Consider the following 18,948-nt stretch of genomic DNA (forward strand, 5'->3'; position numbering starts at 1 on the left):
GGAAGTTGTCCCTGAAGAGTTACCTGCCTGAGATGCTTTCATTGGAGGGGCCTTTGAGGACTCCATCTCAAGTCCACTGAAACCTCAAGCTGAGACCAATGTGATGCTGGGTGATAGTGGAGAGTCTTACCTTGCATACCAGGTCTGGGAGACTGTTAGGTCACATGGAGCTCTGTACTGAGAGGATTTGGTGCACACCTGGGCTCAGCAGGGAGGGCGTCCATGTGAGGGGTGAGAAGCAATGACAGCCCAAGCTCTCTGAGTCTGGCCCCCTGCGCCATGTGGGGTTGGATGCAGTGCAGACACTGTGCCTTGCTCTCCCTACACAAACCCATTAACGGCCATTTCTCTTGGTTCCAGGTGTTCTCCTACGTAGCCACTCTGCTCTACGTGGTCCATGCGGTGTTCTCTTTAATCAGATGGAAGTCTTCATAAAGCCGCAGTAGAACTTGAGCTGAAAACCCAGATGGTGTTAACTGGCCGCCCCACCTTCCGGCATAACTTTTTAGAAAACAGAAATGCCCTTGATGGTGGAAAAAAGAAAACAACCACTCCCTCACCGCCCAAAAAAAAAAAAAAAAGTCCTGCCCTGTTGCTTGTGGGTGCCGTGTTTACTCTCCCGTGTGCCTTCGCGTCCCGGTTGGGAGCTTGCTGTGTCTAACCTCCAACTGCTGTGCTGGCTGCTAGGGTCACCTCCTGTTTGTGAAAGGGGACCTTCTTGTTCGGGGGTGGGAAGTGGGGACTGTGACCTGAGAAGGAATCAAAGATCCTCTGCTGACCCCTGGAGCAGCTCTCGAGAACTACCTGTTGGTACTGTCCACAGGCTCTCCTGAGCACCCCATCTTGTGCCATGTTTTAAGTCTTCATGGATGTTCTGCATGTCATGGGGACTAAAACTCACCCGACAGATCTTTCCAGAGGTCCATGGTGGAAGATGATAACCCTGTGAAATACTTTATAAAGTGTCTTTATGTTCAATACATTTGTTGGGTGTTTTTTGGGTTTGGGTTGAATTCCTCAGCATCAAGAATACCATCATTTCAGCTTTCTTTCTGAGGAATCCTTTGACTTAACCTGAATCTCAAGAGACAGCATCAGGTGGCAGTTCAGACGACGGACACTGTGTGTGCCCGGCCACTGCACTCTCAGAGCCCGGTGCTGGGGAGCCCACCCTCCCAGCTACCTGCCCAGATGGCTTCCCCTCTCTCTGGAAACTGGCCAAGTGCCAGCCAAGGGCAACTTCTCCTTCCTACAAGACACAACAGTCTGTGCCCCACTAGAACCTCCTTCCACCAAAAGAAAACATGGTGCACAAGTTTTCATTCACTCATTGTGAAGCTCATCAGCATGCTCCTGGGCAGTCTGCTTTGTTCCCATTGTGCGGATAATACATTATTTTAGAATTTCCTCGGGCCAGTCCATAGGAGAGAAAGGAGAGGAAATTACAGAGTGAAAGGAAGTACAGTGACAAGGGGTGAATGCCACGTTTCAAGTCTGAGATGTCTGGGTTGAAAAGAGATGGGATGATTAGGAAGAAGGCACTCAGTTAGGAATCTGGAAAGCCCAGCTCTGTTATGAAATGGTCCCTTATCCCATGGCTGCGAGAAGTTAGTGCCATTCCAGAGATGGGACGCTGGAACAGGTGCTCGAAGACCCGTGAGCTTCCTGCCATGGAGGTATGTGGCAGAGCATCTGCAAACTCTTGCTGGCAGCCATGGAGGCAAAGATTCAAGCTTCAGGCTGTAATGGTGTCACGTACCTGTGGTCCCAGCTACTCAGGAGGCTGAGGCGGGGGCATCACTTGAGCCCAGGAGTTTGAGGTTGCAGTGAGCTGTGATGGTGTTACTGCACTCCAGCCTGGGCAGCAGAGCAAGACCCTGTCTCTAAAATAAAATGATAAAATAAAATAAAATAAAATTCAAGCCTCAAGTGGTGAGTTTAGTTGACATTTTACTCCTCTACAACGTGGAGATTCTACAACTAAATGGGTCTATTCAGGAGGTCCTTTGTTAATCCAGGATAACTGGTACCAGAAACCAGCCACTCTTAGTAAGTACACTTCAAACAGCCAACATTTCATAGTACATCACGAGCAAAAGGTTTGATTGGGGCTTTACCCTGAAAAAATTAAACTGCAAATGAGAAGTAATAGGAAGTTAGTTACATGTTTAACAAAATTTCCATCCAGTGTTGATTGAGGGAAGTCTCATTTTTCAACAAAACTGTCCACAGGAAGCCAGCAACATGTTAATGGAGCTCACTTTTTACCCTCATCAAAAAGAAGAACAAGAAGGAGGAGGAGAAGGAGGAGGAGAAATGGGAGGCTTAGTTTCCCAAGGGCTTCTCAATGTTTTGACATTTTAATCATTCTCTTTTTAAAAAAATCTTTCATATACTCTTTCTCTATTTTTTCTTTAGCCAAAGGCTTTGCAGATGGTTCTCTGACACCACTTTCTTATTCTTTCTAGCCCTGGGCATATTTTAAATTTGCAGTTTCATTTCACATTTGACTTGCATCCTATTCACATTGGATGTAAATTGCATGGGCAAGTTTTCATTTCCGGCCTCAAAAAATGCCCTCTTCCGGTCTTGCTCTTCCTCCTCACCCCCGACCCTCACACACCACCCCCTGTTGGGTTTCTTTGCTCCTGCATCTCTGTTTCCAGCTCTGTCCCTTTCTGGCTGTTTTGTGCTTGCAGGTACACATGCGTGCTGGCGGCAGCCCTGCCAGCCATGGGTGCTGCTTCCCTGGGAGCCCACGATGCCTGGGTAGGAAGGGTTGGGAATGGGGACATTAGAGAAACCTGCTGGGTGAAGCGGGCTGCAGAGAGGGGCACCGGCTGAGCACCTTCTGTGTGCTAGGACCATTGGGGGGATGGTGTCCAGCCCCCAAAGCTGCTTCTTGCTGGCACCGCTCACCTCTCTGCCTCTGTCTTACACAGGAGGGGAGCTCCTCTAAGGCAGAGCCTGGTGCCACCCAAGGCACTCAGAGACTGCCTGCTTGGTAGCCCTCACTTAGATCAAATGCAACTGCCCAGAAGACCCAAATTCACTCCTGTGTAACCATCTTCCCTGCCATTTTGGGGGCTCTTGCCTTGTGCCAGGCACTCTGTAAGCACTTTCCATATACAGCTTTCTGTCACTCTCCCAGTGGCCACGTCATCCTACGGGTGAGAAAACTGAGGCTGGTGCAGGTAGTGAGAAGTGCAGCTGGACTGAGGGCCGCCTCCCTCTGGCCCTGGAGCCCTGGGCTTGATATGACCTCAAGGCACCCAGACCTGTCCTCATGCGGGCTGTCCTCCCGTCTCCCAGGAAGTGGCAGTGAGATTTAGTGGTTGATATGATGATGCTAGTAGGCAGGGGCCTTCAGAGAGTGATGAAGCCAGGCACTTAGGATAGCCCCAGACCACCAGCAGGGCCTATAGCAGGCCACGGCCACGGCCAGGCCCTGGACTCAGCGTCTCCTGGAGAGGAGCTGGCTGCTCAGAGCTGCACAGCCACGCCAGCTCAGGTGGCTGCTGGGTCCACTTTGCAGCCCCCACAGAGCCAAAGGCTAGCCCAGTCCAGCTGATACTTTGCAAAGGTGAGGAACTGGGTATTTTTAAGCTCACAGAATGAGGAGCTAAATCTATCCACAAGCCTGAGAAAGGATTAGGAAGAGGCCAATGTGTATGCTGTGACTCAGAGCCAAAGCTTGCAGAATAGGCCAGACCATAGTCAGTCACCCCACTGTCATCCCCACCAAGTCGTGGGCCCAGCAGAGAAGAGAACGGAGGGATTTGGACCAACTGGTCCTCGTGGGTCACTGCTAAGGGCTTCCCCCTCCCCTGATTGTCCCTGTAGCTTGTGTGCTGTCCATGGACCCAGGAACGTGCAGTGCCCGGTCAGGCGCCAGGAGGGACACGGGGCCATGCTCAGTAAACACGGCCGCATGAGTGAGCAGGCCCAGCGCCCCAGGGCGGCTCCAGTTGACCTGTGCTCATGCATGTCTGTCCTCTGGCCTCACAGGAAATGACAGTGAGACGAGACCTTGTGGTGGACAGATGCCAGGTGAAAGGGAGTTTCTGATGGGGGTGCGGCCAGGGCTTGGGACAGAGTCTGGGAGCGCTCTGGTGTAGGTTTGACTGGACAGTGATTTGGTCACTGCATTCCCTCTTGCCTTTCATGGCCCTCGATCAGCTCCACGGGGCTTATGATTCATTATGGACACGTGTGTGGGGAGGAGGCACATCACCAGAGGGCAATCAGCAAAAGGTAACTATGAGCCAAATCCAACCAGGACATTTTGGAGGCTATGGCCTGTGACTTCCCAGGCTGTGGCCCCCTTGCTTCAGGGGGCCATCCTGGGAGTATCCTCCTGGTGGCCTTCCCTGTGCAGGGCAGGGTGGCCTGGGAGGTGTCCCAGGGAGCCAAGCTCCTGTCCCCCATTCTGCACATGATAGACCCCCATCGATCTTCCCTTCTGGAGAAGACACGGCTTATATGAGCCGGGCTTCTTCAACATTCGAGAGCCGAATTCTAAAAAGCATCTCGTACCCCCACCCCCGCAGGTTGTAGGACTATTTTTGCAAAGCAGCCCAAATGGAGGATTGAAGGCTGCCTTACGCTGACCTTAAAGAGACAGCAAAGGGTTTGCGCTGCCAGCCGTGGGCTGGAGCGAGCCTGCCTTCGGGGCCCACACAAGAGCCTGTTGTTCTGGGTATCAATTGGGGCCGGTGTGGGGTTACAATGAGGCCTTTCAAAGAGACAAAGCGCCTCTGGACAGGCTGAGTGTCCCTGCACACGTGGGCATCCGCCCAGGGCATTTAAAATAACGCGATTTGAAAAAACAGATTTGAAGTGATTTTTCCCACTCCGCGCTATTCAGTGGCCTTTGTTCTGTCTGCATAATACTCGGCGACAGCAGCTTCTAAGAGCTGGGGGGCTGGAGCAGACACGGGGGTTCCTAGCTTTGGCTACTCTCTTCCTTCACAGGTAACGAGATCATCACACTGCCAGGCTCTCTAGAGGGTACCAGAGAGGTTGGATTCACACAGGGTGCTCGGCTGCCAGGACTTCCTTCAGCCAGAGGCAGGCACCCAGGACATACAGCATGAGATGACTTCCCAGCACTTCTGGGTGCCAGGTGCTGCTTAAAGTACTTTACTTCTTCACTTAATCCTGTGACGACCTTATGTGGTAGATACAATTTAGATGAGGACTCTGAGGCACAGAGAGGTTAAGTGACTTACCCAAGGTCACACAGCAAGTAGGCATGGATCCTGATTCCAGCAGAGTGGCTCCCGGGCCCCTGAGGCTAACCGTCATGCTTCATGTCTCACTGTGACAGGGTCCTTGTCTCTCTGGGAGCAGGGGGCACATGCTAAGAAGTCCTTCATACCCACAATGCTGACTTTACCAATACTGAAAACTCCAAATGGCACTTGAGGAGTGTCAGGAAAACCCAGCCGGGAGCCCAACCTGCTAGGGAGGGATGTCTGAGATGAGGGAGACTTTGCCATACAAAGAAGTCAGAAAGGGCTTCCCTGGGCAGAGCAAGGGTGATCTGGGCCAGGTGTGTGTCGAAGGCTGGGGGGTGAGGGGGTGTCTTAGGAGGTTACAAGGGCCTGGGCTGGTCCTGGAGGCAGAGCTGAGCTTGGCTTTCACCCAAGGGGCAAGCCCTGTGGGGGTATCTGTTGGGCAGTGGCAGCCATCCAGCCGAGAGACGCTGTGGGTGTGGGCGGACAGGCTGGACCAGGGAGATGGGAGAGACGTGGCCAGATTTTGGTGAACTGAGAGCAGCCAAAGGGAGTGGCCGAGGGCATGGATCCCTGAGCCAGCCCAAGTGTGTGGTCCCTCTCAGCCTCAGCTTCCTGTCTGCAGAATGGGAATATTAATTATGCCTCACAGGCAGCTGGGAGGATTTGAGGACTCGGTTCAGATAAGTCCCTGGGACCAAGGACATCTCAAGGAAGTACCGGCCGCTGTTATCATTGTGGGAATGAAGAAAAAGAAGGTCTAGAATGATCCTGAAGTTTCCAGCCTGGGCAGACGATGGCTATTCACATTATGCTTATTCATTAACCATGTTGTTGGCATTCTGTCATGAACTTGGGCTGGTACTTTTGCTTTTTCCCATAGAACTGAACGTTTAATCAGCCATGACATCGTTTAAAATAGTCCCACTTAGGAAACCAAGCTCCAGTGCTCTGGGGAGAGGCCATTCCTGCCACAGCCCCTGACACTGAGGGAGGAGCTCCCAGAGGGCCTGAGAGGGTCACAGTCACCGGGCGGGCCTCTCCACTCCCTCACCCCGGGCATGACAGCCAAGCCAGAGGAGCCTCAGCCACCGGCACAGCAGCACCTGGAGGAGCCCAGGAATTTACAGATGAAGAGCCCAAGCCCCGGGAGGGTGGGAGTCTGGCCCAGGGCACCAGACAAGTCAGCGCCAGGGTGGCCTCGGCCCCGCCTCCCAGGCTCCCTCCCCTGTGAGCCCCTGCTGCCCGCCTCTCCTATGGTACCTCACTGCTTCCCACACTGAGGCAGAGGGAGAGACGGGGGCTGGTGAGAGCAAGGAGTAACCCACGATAAAGACAGGGCAAGGGGGCAAAAAGGGGCTGGAGAGACTCGCTGAAGGTAACTTCCAGGTCTGTTGCCCACTGGGAGTCTGGCCCCGTGGCCTCCACTTTCTAGGGTGAGAGCTGGTGACACCTGTGGATCATGCAGGACAGGCCTCTACTGGTGGCTGGAACGAGGGGCACGGCTGCCCCTCGCATCATGCACACGTCACCCAGCACAGTCCAGGTGTGTTGTACCATGGGCATTAGGTGGCATGACGGTGGTGATGAGGATGTAATCCACTGGCTTAAACCCTGCCCAGCTCACATACTCCCTCCTCCAGGGCGCTACACCTGTCCCACTCCTGCTTCTGGGCATCCTGGCTCCCCACACCCCACCTGCTGTCCTTAAGCCTTCAAGCCCCCACCCTCCAGACCCCACTCCCGAGACTCCACTGCCTCCCAGACACCATGGCTGGGTCTCTGCTGATGCTCACCCATAGCCACCCTCAACAGGCTAGGAGGACTGAGGGGCCCCACGCAGCCCCCCAGGACAGGTGTTGGCCGAGGGAAGAGGAAGAGAATTGACCCTGAAGGCCCCACCCATGGTTCATCCCTGCCACCAAGCCAGGAGACGGTGGCCCGCAGGGGAAGTGCAGGTGGAAGGACAGCATATTTTCATGGACTGCTCACTTCTACAATCGGTGTTGGGGCCTCCAATCTAGGCCCGTGCCCCGCCTTGGACAAACAATAACAGGAATGTGCACCGAGACGGTGTGCCCAGCCAAGCCAGCCCTGGGTGGCCAGATGCTGGGATAGGGCCTGCCCTGCTCTTCACCCCACTTTCTGAGGTGGGCAGTTTTCTGGCTCCGGTGCTGACAGGTGAAGGCGAAAGATGCCCAGTTCTCTGGTGGCTGTCCCCACAGAGTGTGCTCTCGGACACTGGCACTGTCCCTGCTGGAATGGAAGGGGCAGGGTTTCTGGCCTCACCTGGCGGGAAGGTGGGTAGAAAGGGGTTATGGAGGGACAGAGAAAGCTGGCCACACAGTCTCGTGCCCCATCCCACTCGCTCCATCTGCTGAATGTCGTTACCTCCTGTATCAAACATGAGGCCCCACAGCGGCCGGTGTGCATTCTCTATATGACTGGAACTAAGAGCTCCACACGTATTCTCCACTGTCACCTCGAGACAATCCTCCTAGGGAGATGCTATGATCATTTCCACCATGCAGATGAGGAAGCGGTTTCTCTGAGGCTGAAGCGTGCCCGGCTAACGCCACACAGATGAAGCCAGGCAGAGGCATCATGTAGACTTCTGCATCCTCAATGTTCCCTGTCTCCCTGTGAGTCTCTCTTCCCTTGAGCACTCTTCCCACCCTAGCCCCATACGCAGACTGCGCTGGATGCACGCTCTCTGCTGTCCTGGCTTCCCTCTGAGGCTTAAAAGGGCTACTGTTCCCAACAATGCCTGCACTTTGGCCAGGGACCCTCAAAAATCCACAAAGAAGGTGCTCCTAGTGGTGCATGGGGCACCAGAATGGGGAGTATTTGGGGATTTGGAAAGAAAAAACTAATGTTTTACAGTAAAACGTACTCGTGGGGTGCAGTGGCTCATGCCTGTAATCCCAGTACTTTGGTGGGAGGTTCGCTTGAGGTTAGGAGTTTGAGACCAGCCTGGGCAACACAGGGAGACCCTGCTTCTACAAAAAAAAAATTTAATTATCTGAGCATGGTGGTGTGCACCTGTGTTTCCAGCTATTCGGGAGGCTGAGGATCTCCTGAGCCCAGGAGGTTGAGACTGCAGTGAGCTATGATTGGGCCACTGCACTACAGCCTGGGCGACAGAGCAAGATCCTGTCTCCAAAAAAAAAGAAAAAAAAGTGTTTACTATACACCCCAAACAGGAATGGTGCTAATCTTTTGACCTAACAGGACTCAGATGAGACTTTAGTAAAGAAGACAGTTGCCTGGTCCTGTTTTGCTTTCTGTATTGTTTCAGGGGAATAGAATGCAAGCATTTCCCACTCCAGACAGGCAGGTCCCCTGGCCCCAGCAGTGGCCTGGTCCTGACATAGGGTCCAGGTTTGGGAAGAGGCCGGTGTTCAGGTCTGTTCACTCCTTCCTGCTCTGAATCCTGTCTTGCTGAGCCTGTGCTTCCGCAGGGGTGAGAGGACAAACCCAGAGGAGCAGCCCCTCCACCCAGTGCTTGAGGAGCTGTAAGCAAGCCCCAGGAGACTCAAGCAAGCTCCAGTCGAGTTAATTCCCAGACAGCTGTGAGAGAGAACAGGCTGCAGAAGCCATCTGAGGTCTGCAGCGAGTGGTTGGGGACAGAGAGAGGTGCAAGGGACAGGCATGGATGAAAGCGCCCCTTCCTTGGGCACCAGCACACTGACAGCCATGGTTCTGGTGTGCAGCCTTGGCTCCACGGGGCCTCCACATCCACACACAGACCCTTGTGAGGTGCAAAGCCGTGGTCCAGCCGCCTGCCCAAACAGTGGGCACCAGGGAGCCTTCCTTCCTCCCCAGCCAGGGAGACACAGCCCTCTCCCTTCCTCGCCTCCTACCCGGGGTGCTGAGAACAGTCTGTGGCTTCACAGAATTGGTGCACCCTTGCCTCCTACCCAAGCAGGGCCTCAGCCAGCGACTGAAGCATCCTGTGGAACTCACTCACTCCTCAAGCCCCTATTGGTCACTCCCTTTGGCACAGGGAGTAACTTCACCTCCTACTTCTAAAAATAGAAATTTTTTAGTTAAAAAAAAAAAAAAGTTCCCTATTAGAGGAAGGGACCCTTCCTGGACCCCTTCTTCCTGCCTATCCCTCCCCCTCTACAAACCCATCTCCATTCTCCCAGTCACATCCACCCCGCACTGTCAGACTCGGGCCTCCTTCCAACACAGGTGTCCCCACTCCCCCACCCCGTCTTCAGTAGCTGTTCTGCTCCCTGCAGGGTCGCCCCCACGGCATCCAGTCCAATCTCTGCATCCTTCAAGACAACGGCAACACCAACATAACCAAAACCAGATGAATACATAAGCAAAAATGAAAATGCAAAAATCTCACAACACCAAAATCACACCAGACCCAAGAAAACCGCCAATCCCGCTCCTCTTCTCCCCTGCGCAGCCCGACTCCTTGAAAGAGTCAGCCCACAGCTCTGCCCCTTCCTCTGCCTCCAATGTGCTCTCTTCGTTTGTGTTAGTAATCCTTACATTTTTATTTCTACCAAGCATAGATGTGAACATGGTTTGAAGGCTCAAATAGTTCATAAAAACTCCCAATACTCCCTGCACTCCTGCCGTCCTGCACTCTCCTCTTCCCCTAGAGGCAGAGAGGCAGCTGCTTCCACCTCTCATGCTAATCGTGTTGGCATTTGCTCTGTGTGTAAATAACAAGTCTGTGTTGAAGCTTCCTGGGTTTTTAGATTTAGGTTTTCTTGTTGGGCGTGGTGGTTCACACCTGGAATCCCAGCGCTTATCGAGGCAGGGACAGGAGAATTGTTTAAGCACAGGAGACCTGCCTGGGCAACATAGCCAGGCCCTGTTCTCCACAAAAAGGAAAAAAAAAAAAAACAACTAGATTTACAGATTCCTCACTTCCTCACTTTGGATGATGAGAATTGAGCTCTTGTGCTTCTCCATCCACACCTCCTGCATTCAGTTCCTCTGCCTCCACCCTCCTGTGTGGCTGCGTGGCAATCTTGCGCAGGTCAGAATTCATCCTTTGTAGCGCTGTATTAAGCTATGTCATGCTATTCAGAGACAAGCCATTCAGTGCACCAGAGCTACTTCTCCTTTCTTCTGTTTCCCATGAGGCTAATAATTGCCTGCGGTTTGGGGTTTTGTGGGGTTTTTTTGTTTTTGTTTTTTGTTTTTCAAGAGAAGGGGCTTATTTTCTTCTATTTACTTATCATTAATTCAACTGAAATCTGGTGACAATTTTTTTCTCTTTTTGAGACAGAGTCTTGCTCTGTTGTCCAAGCTGGAGTGCAGTGGCACGATCACAGCTCACTGCAGCCTCAATCTCCCAGGCTCAAGCCATCCTCCCACCTCAGCCTCCTGAGTAGCTGGGGCTACAGATGTGCACCCACAGGCTCGGCTGATTTTTTTCTTTGTAGAGACAAGGTCTCGCTATGTTGCCCAGGCTGGTCTAAACTCCTGGGCTGTGACCATTTTTTAAGTCTCCCTCAAGATCATCAGACACATCAGGTATTATTCTTCCTCCTCCTAGGGGGTCTCTCCCAGAGCCTTCCCACCCTCACTGGGTGCCCTCAATGCCTGGGGCCTGCGGTTCCTGTGTCATCTTCCTGGGTGCCCCTCCTCGCCCCGTGCCCCTCTCCCCTTTCCTGCTGTGCGCACAGCTAGCTCTTGCTCCTGTTAGGCTCACTCATGCGAGGACACGTGCTCTGGTGACCTCCTAGGAAACTGTTTAATGGGAGTTGAGATGGCTGGGTTTTAGACTGCTACTGCTGGACAATGTTTTATTCTACCTTCACCCTTGATTAATAGTTAAGCTGAGAATAAAATTGGGGTTAAAAGTAATTTTCTTTCAAAATGTGAGGGGCATAGTTCTGTTGCATTCAAGCTTCCAGAGTTACTATTTCTTCCATGATTTCCTCTGCTCTTTTTCTGTCCTGTTTAGGGCTTTCTATTATTTGTGTATCCAATTTTCTGAACTGGCTCTCTAAGCTTCTTTATTTTACTGTCTCCTTTTTTTTTTTTTTTTTTTTTCTGAGACGGAGTCTCACTCTGTCGCCCAGGCTGGAGTGCAGTAGCGTGATCTCGGCTCACCACAACCTCTGCCTCCCTGATTCAAGCAATTCTCCTGCCTCAGCCTTCTGAGTAGCTGGGATTACAGGCACGCATCACCACGCCCGGCTAATTTTTGTATTTTTAGTAGAGACAGGGTTTCATCATCTTGGTCAGGATGGTCTCGAACTCCTGACCTCGTGATCCACTCGCCTCAGCCTCCCAAAGTGCTGGGATTACAGGCGTGAACCACCATGCCCGGCTATTTTACTGTCTCCTATCTTTTTGTCATTTTGCTCTACTTTCTGGGAAGTTCCTCAAATTTGTCTTCCTATTCTTCTACTTTTTAATTTTTATTGTTAATTTTTAAAAACTTATTTCTAAGAGCTTTCTTCTGTGCTCTGATTTTCCTTTTCAAAGTCATCCTTCTTTGCTTCATGGATCTGTTATCTTTCCTTTTTTCCCCTCCTAGGCTATGAATAATTGTATGGATGTTTTCTTCTCCTTTATATTCACTTTTTGTTTCTTTTGATCTCTCTGTTTTATATTAAAGGCATTCCTAGGATTTCTGGAAATCTTTGTTTAATAGCTTATATTTTAAAACCAGCCTTATTGGGGCTGGGCACAGTGGCTCACGCCTATAATCCCAGCACTTTGGGAGGCCAAGGCGGGTGGGTCACCTGAGGCCAGGAGTTTGAGACCAGCCTGGCCAACATGGTGAAACCTCATCTCTACTAAAAATACAAAAATTTGCCTGGCATGGTGTTGCGCATGCCTGTAGTCCCAACTACTCGGGAGACGGAGGCAGGAGAATCACTTGAGCCCGGGAGGTTGCAGTAAGCCAAGATCACATCACTGCACTCCAGCCTGGGTGACAGAGCGAGACTCTGTCTCAAAACTAATAATAAATTAATTAATTAAAACAACCTTATTGAGGCACAATTTGCATTTGATAAAAGACAACTATTTTCCATATGCATTTTTATAAGTTTGGCACATACGTGCATGCATGTAACAACCACGACAATCAAAAGAAAGAACATTTCCGTCACATAAGACAGTTCCTGTGCCCTTTCCCAGTCAATCCCCACCATCCTGACCCCTCAGTCCCAGGCAACCACTTATCTACTTTCTTCACTATGGATTAGATTTGTCATTTCTAGCATTTTATATAAATAAAATCTTACACGGTATACTCATACAAAGTGTACACAGTGCCTGCATTCTTTTGTTCAGCATGATGTGCATGAAATTCATTCATGTTGTTGAGTGCTTCAGCAGTTCATTTCTTCTTATTGCTGTTTTTCCCCCAGTAACCCATTGTATGAATATGTCTTTATTTATTCATCCATCTGCCAATGGATATTTGGCTTGGTTCGGTTTTAGTTATTATGACTAAAGCTGCTAGGAACATTCACATAAAAGTCTTTGTGTGGGCATATCTAGTTGTAGAGTGGCCAAGTCAAATTGTCAGTGAATCTTAGGTTTTTTAGGAAACCATCAAAATGGTTTCTGAAATGGTTGTACCATTTTCCATTCCCATCAAAAATGTATGAGAGTTCCAGTTTCCCCACATCTTCTATTATCAATCTTTTAAAATTTTAGCCATTCTTATGGGTACATAGTGGTAGCCCTTTGAGGTTTTAATATGCATTTCCCCAACAATTAATGATGTTGGACAATTTTTCATGTGATTATTGGCTGTTTGTGTAGCTTCTTTTGTGAAGTGTGCATTCAAATCTTTTGCATATTTTCTGTTAGACGATGATAGATAGATAGACAGACTCAATTCTTGTTAACCACAGTAGTTATGTTCTATAAACTCAACACAAACACTGAATTAGAGAATACTGAACTGCTGCTTATACGATAAATATAGGATTAGGTTCTTATGAGCCTATGGTCACAATATTTTTATCAGCTGAGAAATATGTAACCTTGTTTTATGTGAATTTCTGTTTAGAGACACTCTTATTTAACATATGTCATTGATTCATTAACATTGAAATAATAGTCAACATCACTGTAACTCATGCCTGAACAAACCTGGTCTAACACGTGTATTTTCTCTGCAAGCACACTCAAGCATTCGACAGCACTTCAGCACTGTGCTTGAGGGCCATTGAACACAAAACCACCAAATGTGAAAAAAGGGGCACTACGCAGGCAACAAAAAGAACACTTGTTTACACTGTGAGCTCACAATGTTGGGTTTGGCGATGACTGCTTGAATATGATACCAAAAGCACAGGGAACAAAAGAAAAAGTAGCAGATTGGACTTCATAAAAATTTAAAAGGCCAGGCACGGTGGCTCAGACCTGTAATCCCAGCACTTTGGGAGGCCGACGCGGGTGGATCACAAGGTCAGGAGATCGAGACCATCCTGGCTAACATGGTGAAACCCCATCTCTACTAAAAAAAAATACAAAAAAATTAGCTGGGCGTGGCAGCATGAGCCTGTAGTCCCAGCTGCTGGGGAGGCTGAGGCAGGAGAATGGCGTGAACCTGGGAGGCAGAGCTTGCAGTGAGCCCAGATCGCGCCACTGCACTCCAGCCTGGGAGACAGAGCGAGACTCTGTCTCAAAAAAAAAAAAAAAAAAAAAAAATTAAAAGTTTTGTGCACCAAAAGGCAACATGAACAGAGCAAAACACAACCAGCAGAATGGGAGAACATATTTGCAAATCATGTATCTGATAAGAGATTCATATACAGAATATATAGAGAACTGCTGAAACTCAGCAACATGAAAAGAAACAACCTGGCTGGGCGCGGTGGCTCACACCTGTAATTCCAGCACTTTGGGAGGCCAAGGCGGGTGGATTGCCTGAGCTTAGGAGTTCGAGACCAGCCTGAGCAACATGGTGAAACCCAGTCTCTACTAAAATACAAAAAACTAGCTGGCCGTGGTGGTGTGCATCTGCAATTTCAGCTACTAGGGAGGCTGAGGCAAGAGAATCACTTGAACCTGGTAGATGGAGGTTGCAGTGAGCCGAGATCATGCTACTACACTCCAGCCTGGGTGACAGAGCAAGACTCTAGGGTGTCTCAAAAAAAAAAAAATTCTTTCAGCAATGTTTGGTAGTTTTCCTTGTACAAATCTTTCATCTCCTTAGTCAAGTTAATTCCTAAGCTGCTTTGTAGTACTATTGTAAATAGTATTATTTTTTCATAATTTCTTTTTCAGATTGTTCATAATTAGTATACAGACATGCAATGGGTTTGGGTGTATTTACTTGGTACCCTGCTACTTTGCTGAATTCATTTATTTTAACAGGTTTGTGTGTGTGTGGAATCTTCAGGTTTTCTACATATGAGATCATATCTTCTTCAAACAGAGATAATTTACTTCTTCCTTTTCCATTTGGATGCCTTTTATTTCTTTTTCTTGCCTAGTTGCTCTGGCTAAGACTCAGTACTATGTAAATAGAAGTGGCCAAAGCAGGCGTCCTTGCTTTGCTCCCTATCTTTTTTTTTTTTTGGAGACAGAGTTTCACTCTTGTTGCCCAGGCTGAAGTGCAATGGAGCGATCTTGGCTCACTCTAACCTCCGCCTCCCAGGTTCAAGCTATTCTCCTGCCTCAGCCTCCCGAGTAGCTGGGATTACAGGCATGTGCCACCACACCAGGATAATTTTGTATTTTTAGTAGAGGCAGGGTTTCTCCATGTTGGTCAGGCTGGTCTCCAACTCCCAACCTCGGGTGATCCGCCCGCCTCAGCCTCCCAAAGTGCTGGGATTACAGGCTTGAGCCACCGCGCCTGGCTGCTTTGTTCCCAATCTTAAAAAAACGTTTCAGTCTTCCAAGGATTGGTTTCGCGCTGAAGCTGCTTTCCTTGGCTTGCCGATGGCTGCCCCCTTGCTGCCTTGTCACATGGTTGGCCCTCTGTCCACTTGTACCCCTTGGTCCCTTGCACGTCCAGATTTCTTCTTATAAGGTCACCAGTCATATTGGATTAGGGCCCACCCTAACGGCCTCATTTTGACTTAATCACTTCTTTAACGACTTTGTCTCCTAATACAGTAACATTCTGCAGCTCTGGGGATTGGGACGTCAACATGTGAATTTGAGGGAACAAAATACAGCCCATAACAATGAAGAAATGGATCCATGAAAGGGATGGAAAGGAGGGCTCACATGCAGCTCTGAGGGGAAGCAAGGAGGCCATGACCACATTTTCTCCTAAAAATAAAAAAATAAATAAACCACAACAGATAAAATTAAATCCCTCTTCTCCCATCACTCCCCCGCCAGGACCTCCCCAGAGGTGGCTGTGGTCATCTCTTTGGTGCACAGCTGTCCAAACCTGACCCCCTAGGCTGAAGGATTTCATCAGCTCCTATCTGTAAAGTGAAGTGATCTCTAGGCGGATCCATTGGAAGGGTCTGGAGAGGCACGCACACTGATATTTTATTTGCTTATGGGCGGGGGCGTGTTTGTGTCCCACAAGCTTGTTTTCAGACACTTTTCTCCACACGATCATATGTCCTACAGAACTCTGCACGTCTGGATAGATGCATATTACACATTGTTGATGAGGACTTTTGTCAACAGTCATTTAATTGTTACCACTGTTTAAAAACAGTACCAGGACTATCGTGAATCCCTTCTGGGAGCATTTCTCGGGGTAGATGCCAAGAAGTGAAACTTCTCTGTAGTAGGTGATATATGTGCATTTTAAATTTTGACAGATAATGTTAAATGTGACCCCAAAATGTATAAGTCTATTTCGTTCTGTCTTCTCACCAACACATATTATCAATATTTTTAATTTTTGTAAAAAAAATGTCATTTGAACTCACATTTTTCTAATTGCTGGTGAGTTTCTGCACCTTTTTCATACACATATTGGTTATTTGTGTTTCTTCTTACGAGAATCATCTATTTATATCCTTTGCCTACTTTTTTACTGGGTTGTCCTTTCCTTCCAATCTGTCCCTCATGTTTTAACATTGAGGATGTAATTTGTTGCGGAAAGTTTTTAGCATGGATGTCAAATTGTCAATCGTGACATCATGGCTTCGGATTTTTTGAGATTAGCCAACTTTCCCTATTTCTAGGCCACAAGCATATTCATTTAGTTTTTTACTCAAATTACAATAAATACTTTATACACATGTTATTTTGTTGAAGGAAAAAGATTTTTCCTTCTCCGAGAGAAAGGCAGAGAGATCAAATCAGGACCCATGAACTCAGGCAAGTTCCATCATGATCTGTGATCCCCTTCCTGGGAAGGTCAGCTCAGGTTGCTGCGTCATGTGGGTCTGCAGTTTCCTGGTCGGATCCGTCTTTGGATGCTGTGTTTGCTTATTGTTTAGTGACCAGATACCCACTTCAGGTGCTGGAGGAAGAAGTCAAGCAAGGCTATGGCCCAGACCTGTGCTTTCTGCTTTCAGGGCTATAACCAAGCTCCAGAAGACCCCATAGTCTGAGTTCACATCCTAGGCTCCTCCACTCACTAGCTGACAACACCGGGCGGGGACCTGACCTGCCTGTGTCCACTTCTCAGGGCTGCTGTGAGGATCAAATGAGATGATGCAGGGGAGCGCCAGGCCCACACAGCACTTAGCGCACTCACAGATGACTGCTGTTAACTAGCATACCAACCACTAACAGGCATACACATTAACAATTATTAACATAGTGGTATTAACAGTGGAATTTGGTTATCATTGCTTTTACTTTTCCATGAAGTTAATTAGTCAGTATTGTGGGGTAGGAGTCTGACTTTATTTCCAAATTGGATAAACAATTGCTCCAACAGATAACCTGAAAGATCTTCTAAATTCCCATGCATATATAGTAAACATTCCAACTGTCTATCCTGTTCCATTAATTTCTTTCTTTTTTTTCTTTTTTTTTTTTTTAGAAGGAGTTTCACTCTTGTTGCCCAGGCTGGAGTGCAATGGCGTGATCTCGGGTCACTGCAACCTCTGCCCCCTGGGTTCAACAGATTCTCCTGCCTCAGCCTCCTGAGTAGCTGCGATTACAGGTGCCCGCAACCACGCCCAGATAATTTTTGTATGTTTAGTAGAGACGGGGTTTCACCATGTTGGCCAGGCTGGTCTCGAACTTCTGACCTCAGGAGATCCGCCCACCTCGGCCTCCCAAAGTGCTGGGATTACAGGCATGAGCCACTGCGCCTGGCCTGTTCCATTAATTTCTTTGCCTATTCTGGAAATGATGCCAACTTCTTAAAGGTGTTGCAAGAACAGAATAGTCAACACACTGAAAAGAATGTCTGGCATTGAGTACTATATATATATATATTAAATATATATATAATATATATAATATATGTATTTAACATATGTTATATATATTAAATATATATAATATATTATATATTTAATATATGTTATATATATTAAATATATATTATATATATTTAATATATATTATATATTAAATATATATTATACACATTAAGTATATAATATACATATAATATACATATTCAATATTAAATATATATTATATATTATATATTAAATATACATTGTATATTATATATGATATATATATATTTAAATTTAAGAATACTTAACCCATCCTGGCTAACATGGTACAACCCCGTCTCTACTAAAAATACAAAAAATTAGCCGGGCGTCGTGGTGGGTACCTGTAGTCCCAGCTACTTGGGAGGTTGAGGCAGGAGAATGGCATGAACCCGGGAGGCGGAACTTGCAGTGAGCCTAGATTGTGCCACTGCACTCCAGCCTGGGCGACAGAGCAAGACTCCATCTCAAAAAAAAAAAAGAATACTTAACCAACAAAAATTGTATATATTTATGGTGTACAACATGATGTTTTGATATATGTGTACATTGTGGAATGGCTAACTCAAGCTAATTAACATATGCATTACCTCACGTATTTTTCTGTGGTGAGAACATTTGAAATCTACTCTCTTAGCAATTTTAAAGAATGCAATACATTATTATAGCTATTGTCACCATGTTGTGCAACAGATCACTCCTGAATTTATTCTTCCCCACTGAAATTGTGTATACTTTGACTACTATCTCCTCGAAGTAACCACCATTCTACTTTCTGCTTCTATGAGTTCAACTTTCTCGGCTTGCACATGTGAGATCATATGGTATTTGTTGGTCTGTGTCTAGCTTATTTCACTTAGCATGAAGTCCTCCCGCTTCCTGTGGTCTCTGTAACTTGTGTTCCATGCCTGGGATCTCTTTTATGTTACTTTTTCTAACTGGCTATTGCTGGGGCATTGGCCACCTTATGATTTTTTATGGGGTCACCTGTATCGGGCCACCTTGAGCCTTACTTGTATTTGCTCTAAGAGTCTGCCATTGATCCTCTTGGATTATCTGTGTGGACAATCATGTCCCCTGGAATGAAGACTGCTTTGTTCCTTTCTGTCCCTCCTCTTGGCTTGCTGTGCTGGGTCAGCTCCCAAGACAGAATTGAGTGGTTAACGAGCAGGCATGCATGCCCTGTTCCCTACAGCAAAAGAAGAAATGTTTCTAAGGTTTCACCATTCAGTCCCAGGCTTACTCTAGTAAGCACCATTTATCTCAACAATGTTCCCTTCTACTCCTAGTTTGCCAAGAGACTTATCAAGAATGGGTGTGACTTTTATTAGTTTTTAGGGGTCTTTCTTGGAGCAGATTGATCACAAGGCTTCCTTCTTTTAAACTGATGC

At 48.0% G+C, this 18,948-nt stretch overlaps 1 protein-coding gene and 1 long non-coding RNA gene across 2 annotated transcripts in view; one reads left to right on the forward strand and one right to left on the reverse strand.

Moving 5' to 3' along the window:
* The window catches only part of MAL (mal, T cell differentiation protein), a 26,394-nt gene extending 25,416 nt beyond the window's left edge, over positions 1–978 (forward strand). The window contains exon 4 of the mRNA XM_002811633.5: positions 361–978. Coding sequence (XP_002811679.1) covers positions 361–435 — 75 coding nt within the window. The 3' untranslated portion in view covers positions 436–978. The remainder of the gene's footprint in view (positions 1–360) is intronic.
* The window catches only part of LOC129057626 (uncharacterized), a 17,838-nt gene extending 2,809 nt beyond the window's left edge, over positions 1–15,029 (reverse strand). Inside the window, exons 1-3 of the long non-coding RNA XR_008522251.1 lie at positions 13,329–15,029; positions 1,760–1,883; positions 131–454 (exon numbers count right to left, since the gene is read on the reverse strand). This is a non-coding gene — a long non-coding RNA (uncharacterized LOC129057626). The remainder of the gene's footprint in view (positions 1–130; positions 455–1,759; positions 1,884–13,328) is intronic.
* Positions 15,030–18,948: the final 3,919 nt, after the last annotated feature.

Source organism: Pongo abelii, chromosome 12 (assembly GCF_028885655.2).
Source record: "Pongo abelii isolate AG06213 chromosome 12, NHGRI_mPonAbe1-v2.0_pri, whole genome shotgun sequence".
Taxonomy (NCBI): domain Eukaryota; kingdom Metazoa; phylum Chordata; class Mammalia; order Primates; family Hominidae; genus Pongo; species Pongo abelii.